This window comes from Leptinotarsa decemlineata, unplaced genomic scaffold (genome assembly GCF_025532065.1).
Source record: "Leptinotarsa decemlineata unplaced genomic scaffold, Ldec_3_MD MMD2_tig00001393_RagTag_RagTag, whole genome shotgun sequence".
Lineage (NCBI taxonomy): Eukaryota > Metazoa > Arthropoda > Insecta > Coleoptera > Chrysomelidae > Leptinotarsa > Leptinotarsa decemlineata.
The window spans coordinates 8491870-8511388 of record NW_027412562.1 but is presented as its reverse complement, the minus strand read 5'-3'; the positions used below and the strand labels follow the sequence as shown (position 1 = coordinate 8511388).

General features: G+C 34.2%; 1 protein-coding gene across 1 annotated transcript; it reads right to left on the bottom strand.

Moving 5' to 3' along the window:
- Positions 1-1539: 1539 nt before the first annotated feature.
- Positions 1540-14960, bottom strand: LOC111512324 (peptidoglycan-recognition protein 2). Its single transcript, XM_074175950.1, has 4 exons — positions 14802-14960; positions 12555-12775; positions 10351-10462; positions 1540-1964 (listed from the first exon to the last, which is right to left on the bottom strand). Exons 1-4 carry the CDS (start codon positions 14911-14913, stop codon positions 1777-1779), a joined length of 633 nt encoding a protein of 210 aa, XP_074032051.1. The 5' UTR covers positions 14914-14960; the 3' UTR covers positions 1540-1776.
- Positions 14961-19519: the final 4559 nt, after the last annotated feature.

Below are 19519 nucleotides of genomic sequence, written 5' to 3'. Positions count from 1 at the left end.
ACGTCCCACTGTCCTCCGACATTGCTCAGAAGCCACATATGCTCTTTTTGCTCTACTCTGTAGGTGAGAGTTCCATGTTAGCTTCCTGTCGAGGATAGTACCAAGGTATTTCACCTCTTCAGAGAAATTAGGTTTGCTTTTGAAGATTTTGGGAGGTTTTAAGCGCGATAATCTTCTTTTCCTGGTGATAATGTGACAAATTCAAAGTATGCAGGATAATCCAAGGCAGTCGATTTGGTGTTGCTCACAAGAACTTGGCCTTTCGCAAACCACAATTTGGCGAATTTTGCGTCGTGACTGGGGCCTGACCCAGGAACTGAAGGTAAGCGACCATAGAAAACGACGTATGAGCGCTGATTGGAGCAGCTGGCAACTGACCCTAATTTTCATGGAAAAATCATGTTCAGTGATTTGGCTCATTTTTGGATGAATGGGTACGTGAACAAACAAAATTGTCTACCAAAATTGTCGAATTTGGAACGATACCAATCCATATGGGATCCAAGAGCGTCCAATGCAACACGGAAAAGTCTTCGATGTGGATTATGAGCTGACGGGGTCATCAGTTCATATTTCTTTGAAAATTACGTTAGCCAGGCCATCACTGTCAATGGCGAGCACTATAGGTCGATGATTACAAACTTGGATAGTCTGGGGACCAACGACATGTGGTTTCAACAGGACGGCGCTACGTGCCACACAGCTCATAGCACAGACGTGGAGGTGATGTGAACTGGCCAACGAGATCGTGCGATTCGATCCCGTTAGACTTCTTTTGTGAGGATCGCAGGTGTACAGTGGTCCTAAGACCAGCCTGATTCATGCGCCAGAGTCACGGAAAATTGAATGTTTCGGATGAGCTCCACCCAGAGGAGCTGTGGTGAACATTTGAACATAATGGCATCAATATTTCTTTCGAACGAATGAAAGATGTCGATGATATCTATCACACACACTTTGTATAGAGTATTCAAAATCCCTAATGTATTCATCAAATTTGATTTCTGTTAAGGAGTAATATTTTTGGTAAATACAAAAATTATTCAAATTGAAAGAGTTATATTTTTGAGAGTGATTAATTCTTGGGAAAGGAAGTTTTTGGCTTTCTACTACTCCATCTGGATACAAAAAAGTGTGAGAATCTTCCAAAGAAAGGAAAGAAGCAATCAATTTCATAGGAAGTAACTCCATATATAGATGTGTAAAACATGTGAAGAAGTAACTTTCAGACACAATCTAGATGAAAAAGCCTTTCCTGAAACAGCTATTTCTTTGCATTTTTCACACATCTATGTATGGAGTTATTTCTTTTGAAGTCGATTGCTTCCTTCCTTTCTTTTGAAGATTACCACATTTTCTGTATCAAGATGGAGTAGTAAAAAGCCAAAACCTTTCGTTTCCAACAAAAACCGTATATTGAATTAATTTCATCTTTATTTCATCATCATTTGATCTTTATTGCTATGATAAAACTACATGTATTCCGTTATATGATGGCAGTATTCAGACAAGCGTGAAATGAATAGGAGAATACAAGAGTTCTTGTAAGTGGCATTTACTTTATGAATATTTTTCAAGGATCATCATTACAAATAAATACACCTTATCATATACATTTACAATAGGAACTACACACCGTTTGGCTGAAATTTCTCGCCCCCATCAAAATTTATCTAATGCTGATCTCTGTGTTACGCAATGAAAATTTTGAATTGAGTCAAAGAAGTCACACATAAAATCCGAAATTACTGTCATTTGAAATATCACAAACATTCATCACATAGGGTTCTCATCGAAATGAGGCCACGTTTTAATAACGTCAAACAACTTGTCGCCTGGGCACAGAGTCACACTACCTTGTCGGTGTCCAATCAAATGGTACTTTTCGGTTATTCGGTTGTTTCTCTGAGCACATTCGATGAATTTTTTCAGAACTTCGACTTGAACATGAGGAGGATCCACATCTGAAATAAAAATATTGCATTGAGTCCATTAATTTCATTTCAAATTTCATTTGAAGAGCATTTTTATTATTAGGAAAGAAAGATTTTGGGATTTCTATTTCTCCATCTTTTCATAACAAAAAATGTGGTAAACTCAATTGCTTTCTTTCATTCTTTGAGAGTTATTTACATTTTTGCTAAAACTTTTTTTACTAAAATAATCTCTTCTGAAATACACCCCTCTTTCATTTTATATCGATTATACAATTGAAATATCGTTCAAGTATCTAAGAAAATAGTGTAGTATGTAGTAACTAGGCTAGGTTAGGTTAGGTATATCTGAAGTGAGTGGGTCTATTCAACCCTTCACCGCAACCTGCAAAGGTTTATTGTGGCTCACATATATTCACACTCGACCAAATGAACCCAGCTTCTTAACGAACTGTATGGTTAGTGGTCTTTCAGATCAGATGATAAGAGTACGGCTCTGCCGAACTCTAAAAACCTGATTCGGTCACCAACGGGGCAGGCACGAAGTATGTGCTCTGCTGTTTCATCATTTTCCAAACAGAGGCGACACACACTGTCTTTCGACAGTTCGAGTCTTTGCATATGATAATTCAAATGACAGTGACCTGTAAGAAGGCCTGCTAGACATCATAGTTCATCCCTACCGTAGTCCAACAACTGTTTGGTATCAAGCTTCGAAGGGTGAATAAACGCCTTGGAGTGAGTCGATCCTGGAAGATTCTGCCAGAAGTCCATAAATCTTCTTGCCAATGTTTATTTGGCAAAGTCTAAAGTGATGCCAATGACAGGTCCTGGTCCGATTAAGTACCCTCCTTTGCAAGGGAGTCAGCAGCTTCATTGCCTTTCAGGCCAGTATGGCCAGGAATCCAGACCAGAGACAATATGTTAAGTCTTCCTATCGAGGAGAGTCGTTTTTGGCAATTTGCTACCAATTCAGACGTTGCTTGGTAGGAACCAAGAGCTTCCACCTCCGCTTGACTGTACGAAAATATTTTTATTGACTTGTGTAGGTATGAGGTTGGATTTATCCAATCTCTTCGAATTTCCCCTTGAAATTCAGTCGCATAAGTTCCTAGGCAGGTTGATGTCTCTGCCATGGGTCTGCGACTAAAAACACCTGCACCAGAACCGGAAGATGTTTTTCATCCATTTGTGAACCAACAACTATCTGCTCTCAATATTTCTTTCCCCCAGAGGATCCAGTCTTCTCTACTCGAGAATAGTATTTTATAAGGCAGTTCGTAGTTGACAGTTGGAGGCTTGAAGTCAGAGGTCATTTCTAGAATGCTGTGACTTTCAGTGTCAACCAACAGTCTGTTGCACTCTGCGTTAAATCGATTTGTGCAATTGGCATGTGCACAAGTCTTTATGCAGTCCGTCTAGTCTCTCTCTCCAGAAGAATGTGGTGAGGAGGTAGATCTAGAAAGATCTCCATGGCCGCAGACGGTGTGGTATTTATGGCACCACTGATAGCCAGACAAGCCTGTATCTGTAAGCCAGAGAGCTTCGCCTGGGTCGTTATCTGTAAAACTTCGGCCACCGGGCAATTGCACGATAAGTGATCATTGGTCTGACAATCATCACATAAATCCCATTGACCAAAACCCCAAGTTTAACCACAAATCCTTCGACACGTCCATAGAGACAATCTGGCCTTGTTTAAACTTTTTCCAAATGATCGTTCCAGGTGAGTCTTTTATCAAGGACAATGCTCAGTATAATTGAGGAAACACCTGTAAACCCAAATAAAAAAAGATTTCTCGAAAAGTAACCCAAAAGGGATTATTGATGCTAAAAGAAGCTCTAGCAAATGTAGAGTGGGGTTTCAACAAAACATTTATTGATGTTGAAACTCTATCTTTCCACCTTGTAAATACTTATAGTCATTTGGTCAAAAAAATATTTCCAATAAAAACATATAACTCAAAGAACGGATGTGCACCAGCTATGTGGTATGATGAATCCCTGAAAAGTATGAGGAAGTCAAATTCGAAACTTGTAGCCGATATAACTGAAGAACCAACGGATTATACAACATATAGAACTTTGAAGAAAGATTATATTGCCCAGCTTGAACATTCTAAGGAATTAGCTTATGACAATTATATTTATTCAGCGGGAAATAAGGCAAGATCATGTTGGCAAATAATAAATTTTGAGAGGAACAAAAACAACAATAATATAACTCATACTGATATATCTCCTGACCATTTCAATTACTTTTTTGTTAATATTGCTGACAATATCATTCAATCTCTACCAACAGTATGCAAAGAGGGTTTACTGAATTTCAGAAATTTTCCAGCCCCTTGCAGCCCTTTTTTTCTGGGCCCAGTGAGCGAAGAAGACATTCAAAGTGCAATTAGCTCACTCAAGAATTCCAAATGCTTAGACGCTCATGAACTGAATAGTGATATCATTAAAGAGACCTCCCAGATATTGTTGCAGCCTCTTTCTAAATTGATAAACGTAATATTCACAAGTGGTATTTTAAGCAAAATAATTGAGAAGATTATTAACGTCTTTACGCATATTTTGTAAAATATAAATTATTCAATGAATCTCAGTTTGGTTTTCGTAAGTACCGCTCTACAGCAGAGGCAGTTCTCAATGTGGTGAGTGAAGTAGTCGACAATCTCGAGCAAGGTAATCACACAGCTTTTACGCTCTGCGACCTCACTAAGGCGTTCGACTGCGTCTCTCACGACACATTATTGGAAAAACTATATTACCATGGCGTCAGGGGAGTATCTCTATCCTTCATAAAATCAAATCTATCGAATAGATATCAAGCAGTCAGTAACAATAATTGCATTTCGAATTCAAAACTATTAAACATAGTGTTCCCCAAGGATCAGTATTGGGACCACTTCTGTTCATAATTTACGTAAATGACATTAGTAATTATAAATCTGTTTTGTTTGCCGATGACACTACATTCATTCAGTCTGACAAAAATTCTATTGAACTATCTAGAATATCAAAGGAAGTCGATGAGAAGGCAGAAAGTTGGTTCGTGTCAAATCGACTCAAACTGAATACAGATAAAATGCAACAGTTACAGTTTTCAACAAGCTCTGCCGCTACATCAAGTGCAAACCGTGTTAAATTACTTGGGTTAAATGTAGATCGTACTCTCACTTGGACCTGTCACATTGACCAATTGAGTAAAAAATCATTTAGAACTATTTTTTTACTGCGTCAGTTGAGAAATATAACTAATTTCGATATACTGAAAATAACATATTTCTCCCTCTTCCATTCTCACATCAGCTATGATGTTATACTCTGGGGCAAATCAACTGGGGTTGTAAAAATTTTTAAATTGCAGAAAAAAGCTCTCAGAATAATTACTAACTCTGGTTATAGGTATCATTGTCTATATATGTTTTTGAAATTGAGAATAATGCCGTTACCCACATTATTTTTGAACAACGTTCTCATAGAAATTCATAAAAAATCAACTTCATTAATCAAGCAATCAGACCTTCATGACTATGATACCAGATGTTGTAACAAATTTCGGACAAACCACTATCGTTTGACCAAATCACAAAATAACACTGAATTTCAACCTCTACAACAATCTTCCCGATAGTTTCAAAATTCGTAGTATGTCCAAATTAAAAAAAAAAACAATAAAAAAATATCTTTTGAGTTTTTGCTTCTACTCTGTCGACGAATACGTGAATAATTTTAAATGTTTATAATGTCAACATACATACTCAATTTTTGTTTTTATATTTTTGTATTTGTTTTGTGTTGTTATAATATTTTGATTGTTCAACAAATTACTTTTATGCTATTTTTTGACTTGCTACAAACATTTTATTATGTAACGTGGTGAAATAAATTATCTATCTATCTACCTATGCCTTACGGTTTAATTACGAAGCGATTTTAGGTAAATACATACGAAGCGATTTCAAGCAATAATGGTTACCCCCACTCATAAGGAATTTTGGTGAAATTGGTGATATAAGGAAATTTTTATTTTCTGGGAAATAAAAATTCTGGCTTTCTTCATTTTTATTAAAAAAAAATTGTAATCTTTCGAAAGAAAATTATTCTCTTCTAAAAATATACCCTTTTGAATTAAAACAAGATTTCTGTGGCTGGGATTGAATCAAATAAGCGAATGAATGTATTTACGTACTGTGATCGACGTTACGAGTGGATTTAACTCAGTCGTGACGTAAAGTCCTAATCTCATGACTGATTTGATTTCTTCATCTTGTAATGTTATCCAGATTGGTGCTGAAGAGACAAAGAGGCAAGTGTCTCATTCCGAAACATCGGATGTCTGTCATTGAGTATGACAGTGTTCCATTTAGGTGAAATTTCACTCTTTCGTATACTATATTGCGTAGCAATCTTGTGAATTATATCTGATTCAAGATAGAGAAGAACAAAGCCAAAATCTTTCGGCAATATTCCGTATAATAACCATTCTAAGTGGTTACTGTGTGGTTAGAGAGTGCGTAAAAATTATCATTACTGCAAGAAGCTAACATTGTCCACTACATAACTACTCATGACTAAACCTTCCAGGGAAAGTTCATATTCACATTAATGTCAGAGAAAACCTCTTCAAATATATCAGCGAAATTTGAAGTAATTTATTAATTGACAGATCTTTCGTGCATTCGCACTTCTAACGGCTTCTCGTCGTTATAAATTCAGCTATTTCAAAAAGGTTCGAGATCGAATATTCAATTTTTTCAAATTGATGTAGAAATACATTTCGAAATAAATTTCGAAATATTCATCTTCACCAACTACTTACACAGTGTGGTAAACGTCTGTCGAAAAACAACTACTTCCATGGCTGAAACCATGCTGGATATTGAATTATACTCGACAGACATTTATGTAAGATTCCTCACAGAGGCTAGTCTCGCAGATGTTTTCAGTATGCACTGGTAAAAATTTTTCCACCGGTACCGGTGGCAATTTAATTACCGCCCATATTAGCGAGAAATTACTTTCGTGTGTGATCTCACATTCCATGCGGAATATTATTTTGTAATTATACCCCGACGACAAGTGTGGAATTTTTCAGTGTGATTTTTCATTTAGAGTGTACTTTTGTGTTGAAATAAAACTTTATAGGGTAAATTTGCGATATAAATTTATATCGAGATATTACACTCTTGACAGAATTTTACAGTAGAATTTTACACTCTTATATAATTTCACAGTGGAATTCTATATCTAATAAAATTTTACTGTGTAATTTTTCATTTACGGGTTATATTACATTGGGATATTCCGTTGTAAGAAGGTCCGTATTCAGAGTAGTTTTGAAGACAATGATACCTCAATCGGATGTTGACTCTTGACTCTTAAGTGGCCATTTTTAATCATAATTTAGATATTTGAATGCACAAGACATATTACACATTGATATATTAAAAAAATATGTATATACAAAATAGGTTCATATACATTCTTGAAATGAAATTCTACAAAACATTTTTTTTTCATTTTCAAAAAAGTTAAATAACAGTACAAAAAAGTCAAATAACAGTACAAAATAAAAAAACCATTCTTCAAATTAACACATTTTCTTTCTTGCTCATGGTGGTATTATTCGGAAAGAGAAACGAAAGTAATATTTCTTTTTCTTTTTCCCCAATTGCTGTTATTATCCTGAAAGATAAATGAAATATCATCAAATGAATAGGTTTAGAAATCTAAAAATACAGTAAGTTGACGAACACACATTCCATTTTTCCAAATGTTTTCCAACATTTTCTGAAATATAGCAAATATAGCTATAATGATATGGTATGAATTGGTCCTAAAGTGTTTCTCGATTCCTTCAATTTTGAGTTCCAACTTGCCTCCCATCGCAAAAATGTTTTCAAGTTCAATAATAATAATCACAATTCCTCAAATTAATCCAAAATTATGAGAGATACGAATAAAACGTTCAGATATTTTTTAGGTGAATGAAATTACGATTTAACATTGTCCGATATTTGCAACCACCAATACGAAACTTTATTCCTCATCGAAATTCATTTTTAAAATGGATCGTGCATACGGCGTCACTGATGAGTCACGCCACTGCTATCGAGTATATCTCTTTTTCTCTTTTTCTCAATACCATTCAGTAATTATCACAAACATTTTCAAATATATGTTCTGTAATTATTTGAAAATCAGTTAAAATATGTTGTACTATTCCATATAGTATGCAATAATTCGCGATGTGAGGTTAGGATTTACTTGTAATAAAAAAACACTTTATAACGAGAAAACTCAATGAATTCATCTGTTTATTGGACTAGTTATTGAAATTTTACAAGAAATGTACTCACCTTCTTACTTATTTTCACCAACAACAAAAATATTCTAATGCACACGTCAGACAAACCGATGCGCTTCTGTAGACAAGAATGAACAATACAATAATCACTCACAAATACAAGCGTAATTTTACATTCGATAAAGAGATGGCGAAAATTTACATTTCACTAAGGGGAAATACCCATCGTCCAGTTAGTAATTCTCTTCACATGAAATAATACGTTATGATTTCACACATATATTAGATGAATATTTAACTCTCAATTAAAAGTAAATTGCCTACTGAAATTACGCTCGGGGATGTGAATTATTCAATAGAGAGAGTATATTTTCAATAAAACAGAAGTAATTTTCTTCGTTCGAAATGGATATTCCGAGGTAAATTTCAATCATTTTTCCCGGTGTGGTCCGGTCAGCCGGACCATACTGAAATTATTCAAGTAGATCACCTGCAGACCGCGGTTTCGAGGTATTACCTCTCGTCAGTACAGGAAAGATCCTACCCAGACAGCAAATTGTGTGGGACTTAATTAAATTTCAACACGGCTCCACTACATCTGTTCAAAAAAAACTGTTGTTTCGTTAACCAGCTGTCGCACCCCTACGAACGACAATCCTCAGATGGCGAAACTTGTGCGAGCTAAGGATTAACGAGGTCTCACCTTATAACGTGTGATTCCTAACACGCGTTGAATGATAGCAAGTGAAAATCGATCGTTCAGACTGGGACTTGAACCACCGACCAACACGGCAGTCAATTCGAGTGAGTGAACAAAGTACCCACGTCGAACCGCCTGGCTACCGTCGTATGTAGAATATAACCTTGATGGATAACAAAGAGGTTAGTTTACTCACACGTGCTGTACGGAAGTTTAAGGACCTCCAAGACCTGAAAACTTGCCTTGAAGAAGATTATCATTTTTTTATGGTAATCTCCGTCACAGCAATTGCTCAGAAACAATGTGCCCTCACATTATTACCCAATGAATCCGATCATTTTAAAAATTTATGATTTAATAGTTTCAAATCATTTCTACCTTCCTCATCAGAAACATGAAAGCTGAAATCTGAAACAACTCCAACTCTCACGTTTCTGATACGTAAGCTAAAAATACGTCGAAACTTAAATGATAATCTTTTTCAATATTTATTAAATCAATTGTATAATTTTTCATTTTCTTTGCACAAAATTTTTATTGAAAATTGTTTATAAATTTTTGAAGCTCAGTATATTTTTAAATCAGTTTATTTGGATGTTCAAATATGGTTTCAAATTATCCTTGATTTGATAATTATCTTACAAATCAAGCGCGGAAAGATATGTGCCTAAATGCAAAAGGTTGTATTGTATAATTAAGGCTCAAACATTAATTGCAAAGAGTCCTATGTTGATATGCAAAAAGTCGTATGTCAAATTAAGTTCCAATTTAAAACTGAAAAAAGTCGTATGTTACTGTAATTATCTTATTTATCAATTCAATGTTTTAAAAGTTACATTATACATTAGTTACTATGGAAGCAGCAGACAGAAATATGATAATGAAATCATACTAATAAACCATACGGAAATAATCAGTTTTTATGCTCCCCTGTAAAGTAATTAACTTTTACATACGACCTTTTGCACTAACAGTAACGATATATCAACACTCTAACAGAAATCAAACGTGAAAACTATCGAGGAGAGATACATACGTATGTTTTTCTCCTCGATAGTTTTCACCTTTGATTTCTCTTGGAGAACAAGCCTGAGTGAATGACAACGATGACATCTCCCCTCACGAAGACGTCATCAATGTGTTCGTCTTTGAACTCTAAACTCGAATATGAAAGATGAACGATAAAGTCCTCAACTGGCTTTGAAATACCACACTTGTATCAACCATTCTTGCAACTACACTTGCTGGCGGTTGTCGATAACTGAATGGACACAGGAGGGAGGATAAAAGCATTTCCTTGGAGCAGTCTAGCCTACAAACTCCTATCATGCATCTAGAAGATCGGTGATAAACTATCGTTTATTGGGACTATTCTGTAAGTGACCATAGTTCAATCTACTCACCTTGAAAATCCCCAAGAAGGCATATTCCTAAGCTTCTTGCGTTATATTTGACGACGTGAGCACCATGCCTATTCCATCCTCTTCCTTCATAAACTCTACCATCTCCTCCAATCTGTAAGGAAAATGAAAGTATTGAAGTAGCATGAATTGAAGATGAAAGAAATGTTGAAGATGGTTAAGAAAGAGAAAATTTTCTGTTTTGGGAACAAGAATATCCTCCTTCCAGTTCAAAAATATGAGTGATTGTTTTCGAAATGTTCGCCAAAACTAGAATGATCAATTCTTGTAGCCAGTGTTATTACAAATTCATCTATGTATTACACATATGTTTTGAGACGTTTTTCTCATCATCACTATACAATTCCTGGTCAGAGCTACCTAAAAAAGTAGAGACCAATATTTTTTCATAAACTACACCTTACGATTTGATCTCCACAAACTTCATTTGATAAATGTATCACATGTTTCGCTAACACAGTAGCTTCTTCAACAGTTATTTGATTACTACAACTTGCTTCTTACGCTAATATTTATATACCACAGGTGTAGTTACCTGAGACTATCTCCATCAAATTACCTAAACCTCTACAATTTTAATTACCAGAGGTACCACTTCAATTATGATTATCTGAAGCATTTGTGATATACTGTTTGGAACCTTTGGTGTAGTAATGAATATAACTGGAGTTTTTTCCCAACACCAAATCGTTATTTCTACACCTCGACACGTGTTTCGATCACCAAGTGATCATCTTCAAGAGGAAGATAAAACTAATAACTACTCAAAACTAAAGCTACTTATACTAATCAGGTACATCATACAGGTAGGTAATCAGTAATACCACCCATACAAGTGTACCACCCTAAATTAATTTTACAATTGGCCTTTCTATTATTTACAATATGTCCTTATGTATGTTTAAATGTTACAGCTATATATAGAACTATTTTCAGCTATATAAAATTAGTTTCACAATATTGCCTATCTAAATATATTTACAATGTGTCTTTTTGTAGTAATCAGTAAACCCAACAATATTATTTCAACAAGCTATATAGTATGCTATTTGGTATTGGTCCGTTGTCGTTATTCATAATATTATTATGTTTACTCATTTCCACACTCTCATTGACATCTAGTTGCCTGTTGTTATTAACTTGTCTAACTAATCTTAAAGAACTGAAGTCTATGGAATGGTTTTGTTGCAAAATATGATGGGCGACTGCTGATTTTTCAAATCTTCCATATTTCTCACCTCATTTCTACCACCAATAATGGTGATTAAATATTTGAATTTTGAAGTTTATTAATTTCCATTGCTTCCAAATGATTCAGTTTCAAAATTTCATTTTTTATGTGTAAAATTTCGAACTTTTCTTTAAAGATATGATTTTCTTCTAAAAGACGATTTGAATATGTTGAACTTGTTTTCTTATTTACATAGATCATATGATGTTCCTGGATTCGATTCCTAAATGTTCTGCCAGTTTGACCAATATATACCTTAGGACACGTTCCACAGAGAAACCTCAACTAATCTGTGAATCATGCTGTTATAAGCTGCTATTTTTGTTGATATGGATGGGTAGAATCGTAATGTATAGTAATATCCATATAGGACGGTTTGAAGAATCGTGTTTGTTGTTCATTCTACTAATTGTAAAGTTCCAGAAATTGATTGAGTTTGAGTTGTCTGCTTCCACTAAAATAGTGAATTTAATGTTTTCACGAATTTTGTTAATATCCCTATGAAAATTATCTAATTGTCTCTTAGTGCCTGTAAAACATATCAAAGCGTTATCCACATTTCTATGCCAATAGAAATTATCAATTAAAGGATGTTTAAAAATCGACTTCTCTAGGTTAGGTAAGGGGCTTAACGGTTTCCCAGAATTAAACCTTTTGAAGAGGAATACATATTGTTGTTGAATTGAAAAAAAATGTTTGAGACATTACGACAGAAGGTCAATGATTTCTTGTTTTATAACTGGGTTCACTCTATTTTTATCTAATAATAATTACCATTAGCAATATTTTTTGGGTCTTGAACATAAACTTCACATATCGGAAGAACATGTAATAAACCAAGTAACAAATCGAAAAAATTTATTGCCAAAATATTCCTAACAATCTACGTCGTTTCCGAAATTTCATTAAGTATTCGAATTTCAATTATTGATAAGGTTGAAGACTAGGTACGTACCAGAAAAGTGTATCCTATGTCGTCCCACCTGTTGTCCACCATATGAAATCGCTGAATGCTTTTCACAAGGCTTTTACATTCTTCCTCTGTTGAACAGGATTTGGTAGCGGAATGGTGGACAACCACAAAAGGAGGGGGGTTTTCTCTCAAGGTCCTATTGCTGAGTGGAGCTGAGGCATTCCACTCCTGTCTTGTAATCGGAACCGGACAATCATTGTGGCCTGGAAATATGAAAAGTAAAGTTGGGAAATAGTTTTCATCAATTGAGAAATGAACTAATAATGAAATAATAATATCAAACGTTCTCATTTACGAATTTAATTACTTAAGATCCGAGTCCTTCAATTGCAAAACTCAGTGAAGGTAGAATTTTTATTAAAAATATAAGAAATCTCATGACATAAGTTATGATAGATTTGAATATAATAAAATATTTTTCAAAAGCACTTCTCAATATCTCAAGAAGAATTGAAAGTCAACACTCTTTTCACATCTTTTGAGGAAGTTTAAAAATGAAGAGAATCAGCCAAGGAAAAATTGCTATATCTTTTCCATTTCTGAAGACGAAGGCAGATTTTGATCTCCAAAAAATTCAGATTAGTATATGTATGATTTCTGAACACATTCATCACAAACAAAGTTATTAAATACAGGTAACTGATGAATACTCGTAGAAACATTTTGAACGGTTTTATTTAGCTTGCCCTGTTTGTTTGTTTGAGTCAAATTTAGTAATTGAAGTTTGACCCTCTTCATGTTTTATAAATTGATCTAATATTCACATTTAGTTTTGATAACAATATGATGAATTTTGTATCAAATCCAAAATGGCCGCAGTTACAAAATGGCGGGTTACACATTGTTTAACAACTATCTCAATATGGATATCAATAGACAGGGGCGTGAAGAGTAGAATAGTAGTACACTTTGAAAAAAATGCAAATTCAATATGACTGCAGCTACAAAATGGCGTATTTCATATTACCTTGTAATACTGAGGTACTAAATGAACTAAACAGAATGAGAAGAATTGAGAACGAAATGGGAATCTGAAAATTTTACAATGAAATGAGTAAAAAAATTGTTTTCTCTTCAACGGTTTCATTGAAAAAAAAAGATAATGATGATGTAGGTAATGAAATGAAAATTACAAAATGATTCGGAAAATTCTAGGTAGCAGTTATCACACCACTCCCCTCAGCAATCTACGGTATTGATCAGATAAAATAATAAAATCGGGTTATGCTAGTATTGGGAGTAATATTTACATATTCACTCAGGTTATGCTACGCCCAACGATTTTATCATTTTTTTAACTGATCAATGCCATAGATTACTGAAGAGAGTGGTTTTATGACAGCTACCTAGGACCTTCCGAATTATTTTTCAATTTTCAGTACATTATCTACATCATCATTTTTTTACAATAAAACCGTTTGACATTTTTTCTTACACTTTTTGTGTTGTATGAAGAATCCTTTGAATTTACGTAGTAACTTATCGGACTGAACTAAAAATTTCACTCTTTCTACAAGTGTATGAAAGTTCTACATTGAAATTTTCATATTTTTCAGATTGTGGAATGTGAAAATGCCTAAAGAAGGTCGATAGAAAGTTCATAAAATTCGTGTTGAAATGAAAAAATCTAAATTCAAAGTTGAAATTCAACAATATTTTATGATTATTTTTCATTATTTGATTATTATTATTTGAAGTATAATGATATAAAATCTGTTTGTTATATTCCAAATTTTTTCAAAATTACAACTTCAAACACAAAAGTTTGTTGAGTTCCGACTTCACACTTGAAATTTCATTAAATTTCGAGTTCAAATTTAAAATTCTGATGAAACACGACTTTGACACAATATTGGTTCAAAACTGAAAATCAGTCTTACAATATGTATGAATTTGAGACTAGAGCTGAATTTGAGAATGTAGTAGAATTTATCCCTGTTTTTCTAATCCTGGAAACAAATCTCCTTATGTTTGTTGCACATTTTTCAACGTAATAAAGTTTCATTGCTCACTTTGGTATAAACACAGTTTGAAGAAACTTTCTTACTATATTTGTATGACTTTCAAATGCTGACTGATGATTTTTTTCACTGAAATCAGAACTGAAAATTAGTTTCTAATTCATATAGTAGCAAACACGTAGATCAACATATAACTTAAACATATCCCCCTTAGCACACAAACTATTTTAAATTCTAAATAACTTCATGTACACTCATATCTACTCACATTTCACTAAATAGTTGCATATCAATAAAATCACAGCAACAGGTAAACTATCGAGGTGGCTCATTTGGATGATACTGAACTTGAATTGAATTGTTTTTTTACACTTATGCATAGGTATTTATCCAACAGTTCATTTGCTATTGAAGATGGTGATTCCCCTCACTTAATCTGTTTGTAAAAGTATATAGTTTTATTGATAAGCAAATGTGGAATACCAGTTTTGGGTTTCTCATGAACAGCTGACGTAACGAAATTTCGATGTGGTTACTCATAAATAATGATGTATTATAATGAGGAGCAATTGAAATGTTATTGTTACAAAATATGTCTCCAATTATAACAGATGGTCAAAATTTTAAATAATTTGCTACTTTGCCGTGAAGACGAGAGTGCATGGTCGGGGTTGAATGAACTTTCTGGTAGTATAGTTCTTATATTATGAACAATTTCTTATTTAGAAATTTTGCAGTGATGATCCAAAAAAGCTTCACAATCAGCACTGTATAGTTCAAGTAAACGATATAGTGCATCCTACTTTCCAACAGTTCCCCTTTAATGATATTGAATAACCAGTTATATATATATATATATATATATATATATATATATATATATATATATATATATATATATATATATATATATATATATATATACAGTGTCACCGATAAAGTCCGCATCAAATGGGAAACTTTTTTATTTATCGTTTTATGTGAAATTTGATTTTGGCAGTAGATTTTGCTTAAGAAATGATGTCAAATGGCGTCTACAAAATAGGTCACGTGATTTCCTTAACCTGTCAAAATTGACATTTAAAAAAAGAAACATCGAAAAATGACATTATTCTTCAAAATATCCAAAAATATCAAAGGATAAAAACATTTTCTTTTGTAATTTTATACCCACACACCAAGTTTCAAACCCATAATAAGTATTTTATATTTTCACTATTTTTCCGCACTCCTGCTTTTTCTACTTATCAAAATTTAAGCACACCTGTACTAAATCATTTATTTTAACTAAACTCGTCACCGAATTTCTTTTTTTGTAATATAATAATATTTTAAGAACCTCTTTGATGTTAAAAACAAATTTTGAAAAATAAAAGTTGTCAAACTTGATGAAAAGTTCATCTAGTTTCAACGGGGCTTTCAAAACTATACAGTACTTGAAATTTTCAATGAGCAAATGGCCTCACAATATGAATTAGAACAAAACGGAACATTAGGAAACAATATCTTTGTCGATTTCATATAATTTCTAGAAACATGTGGATTCGTTTTTCGATGACATTCCAGGTTAGCTTCCCAAATTTCTGCCACCGCAGTTGTCGGTTGATTGGTCAAACCACCGATACTGACATAAAAACTTGGCAAGTTGACTTGGGTGTCACACCAATAGGTGATTCCACTTATGTCTCGCTTGCGTTCACGCAGTTATTTCTATCAAGTACTTTTCTTGGTTTTTCACATATTGTCTTCAATCGAGGATCGCCTGCCCGGTACTGACGATGCCCAATAGGCTGAAACTGCTGTCTACCGGTGGCTCTTAAATTGAAATCAATGTGAGAATGATCAGAATGGTATTTATTTATTTATCTCATATATAGTGTGACCCATCTTTAATGGAAACACCCCCCTAAAATTTGAAGTTGTGAATCGATTTCAATATTTTTTTCAATGTCAAGTACTGAAAGGTCTACCTTGGGACAAAATTTGAAATGTTTATTAAAGTTTCAGGGCATACTACGATATTTTTTCTTAGTCGAAAATCGGGATTTTTTATTAGCGATTTTTTTATTGAAAAAATCACTACGCCACTGGATTCAGAGTGCCTCTAAATAGGTGACATAACAAAGTTATGTCAACTCAAAAATTCGAAAACTCACACAGCTAACAGTCACAATATATCATTTTTTTATGATTTCAACAATGAAGTGCCGCCAGATGAAAAAAAAAATAGCGTAAATATTTCCAATGGAAATAACGGAATTACATTCACACAATTCAACTAACAATGAAGCAAAAAATTTTAATAAACGTACCTAACTAATAACTAATTTTATTGAAATTTTTCGATTCAGTGCAACAATTAATTCTAACTCATATTCTAGTAGCCTCTACTAACGCTAGTTGCACACACACCGATTTTCGACGGCCGACTTTGTACCGGTTGTCCAAATTCCAATAGTGAACCACATGTGGGAACGGGACCTGGCACACACGCCGACCGGTGATCGACGCCGATAAAATACCGGTGAGCAGCCGTCCATTGCCACTGTATCGCCGGCAGTATCGGGAAGTAGTGGCGTACATAACTAAATACACTCTTGCATACTCACCGGTTTTTTACCGACCATTCCGGTCTCGAATGCTCGGTGCTCAGTCCTCAAATTTTTTTCCACATATTTTCAAAAAATTCAGAATCTAAGCTTTACTTTCTTCGCAATGCACAATGATTAGTCGTGATCCTTTGTTTGCAGGCATGTTAGGTGTGCACATTCTCGAACCATCAGTCCACGCTTCCGTAACTTTTTCATGAGTGTCATACCAAGTTTCGTCCAAATAGAAAATTTGTCGTTGTTTTAATCTCTATTTAGTTATTTGTTCTAAGTATTTGTTACGCAATTCCACTATTCTTCTGCTTTCCATAACTGCTTGACGTTTGTTTATTTCAAATCCAAATCCTAGTTTCTTTACCCAATTCTGAAGAGTTTTGTCACAGCAGTTTTATGGCAAAAATTATTCAACTTCTTCCTTGTTGGTAACTCATTGCTTTTGTAACAGTCGTATCTTGTTTTTTTCAATGATTTCATTATATGAACATCTAAAGGTTTTGGTAATCCCATATCACATCGCGTCTTGCGTTCATAAGGTTTGTTTTGAACTATTTTACGTACAGTTGAGAAATGAACTTCGGTCAAATATGATGTTGCTTGTAATAGTTTGTTTCCCTCGAAACCAAACTTGAGATGTAGATTCTTATACATATACATTGAAACATACTCTCTGTGTTTTAATATTCTTATGCATCCGAATCTTATTCACTGGTATATCTTTTTCGCATTGTTCAATTACTATTAGTATTCGCTCAAGGACGCCACATTTTAGACAGATAACAAAACTTTTAAGTAATTATAACTGCACCAATATCGAATTTTAACACTCAAATTGCATCAGTTCCTAAACTGAAAATTGACGACACAACGGCGATACTCATCCCCACATTCTATTCGTCACCGTAACATGACTTCAAATTTAATTTTGAGACTCTTCAGCCAACCATAAAACCCGGTTAGTAAAAATTATCTGATACAAACCGCCAGTTCTTCAGTCCACGTGGACTAGTTCGGCATTATTTCTCTCTATTGGTTTTTTGGCCTTTGAGAAGCGGATAGCTTTAAGTATTCACAATAAAGGTTACTTCGACTATACCCAGAACTACAACATTTTTTTCGACGCGCGTCATTCCACCCACTTTGACGTCTTCAGGATATCAAGTAGATCAATTACTCACTCCAATCCTGGCCTCTATTCGTATCTAACAAGGTACATTTTCACTCTCACTTTCACGCACACGCACTTATGATTTGTAATAATAATAATAAATGGACTTTATTTCATGTGGAGGAGTTTAGCAAAGTACTATTCTTCCACTCAACCACGTGAATTATACATTGTTACAGCATGATACGCGAAGGATCGTTCATAAATAGTGTTGTTATCATTCGGAATGTCAAAATTTTTATTAAATCTGAGGTTTCTTGAAAATATCTGATCTCTGGGAAGGAGTTTCTTTACAAAATAGGTGTGTTGTTGTTTTCTTTATCAGTTTGTGAATGAAATAGGCGAAATGCAATTCTCTTGTGTTTCGCATTTTCAACCAATTTAATTGATTGATTGAAGGTGTAAAAATTCGCAAAAAATGTTTCTTGTGAGAGTTCTTGCTGACTCAAACACAGCGAAAAATTAACAATGAGCTGTATGGAATAGGACCCTTGACTCTGCTATTTCCAGACTTTCGAAAGCACCCAAAAATCTAGTGTCACGCACCAATCTCGAAAATTCAGTCATTTTTCAGTTATCATATGGCATGTTGAGCGATACCTAATTTTTATGCTCTTCCAAATCTGCTGCGTGATGGTTGAAATGAGTTTCAATAACTCGCTTAGTCAGACCGATATATTTTTGTCACAGTCCTCACAGCTAATTCCATTACAGTGGACTATTCAAAAAATACGGTGAATTTTTTCGCCGGCTACGTACATTCCCTTGATGATTTTTTCATTTTTTAATGTTAGTATTTTCATCTCGAACACATTTTCGCAGTTTCAGCTGTTCAGCATATCTAGTTTGTTGGTGAGAGGCATAAAAATTAGAAGTGTTGCGTATTCGGCGATTTTCTACTTCGGATAAAAAAGGATCAAATAATTTGCATGAAATTTTGTGCAAAAAAATGAACATTTGAAATATTGACAGTGGCATACGATGATCGTACTCTGAGTCATAAAAATGTTTACAAGTGATACAAGCTTTTCACAGGTAGAGAAGATGTAAAAGAAAATGTTAATCCTGGACGTCCCGCACATCAACAACATTCATGGGTTCTCTATGGAGAATCGTCGAATCATCATTACAGAAGTTGCTAAAGATGTCGATGTATCGGTTGGTTCATGCCATGCAATTTTCCTGTAAATTTATGACAGGAACGGAAGAACG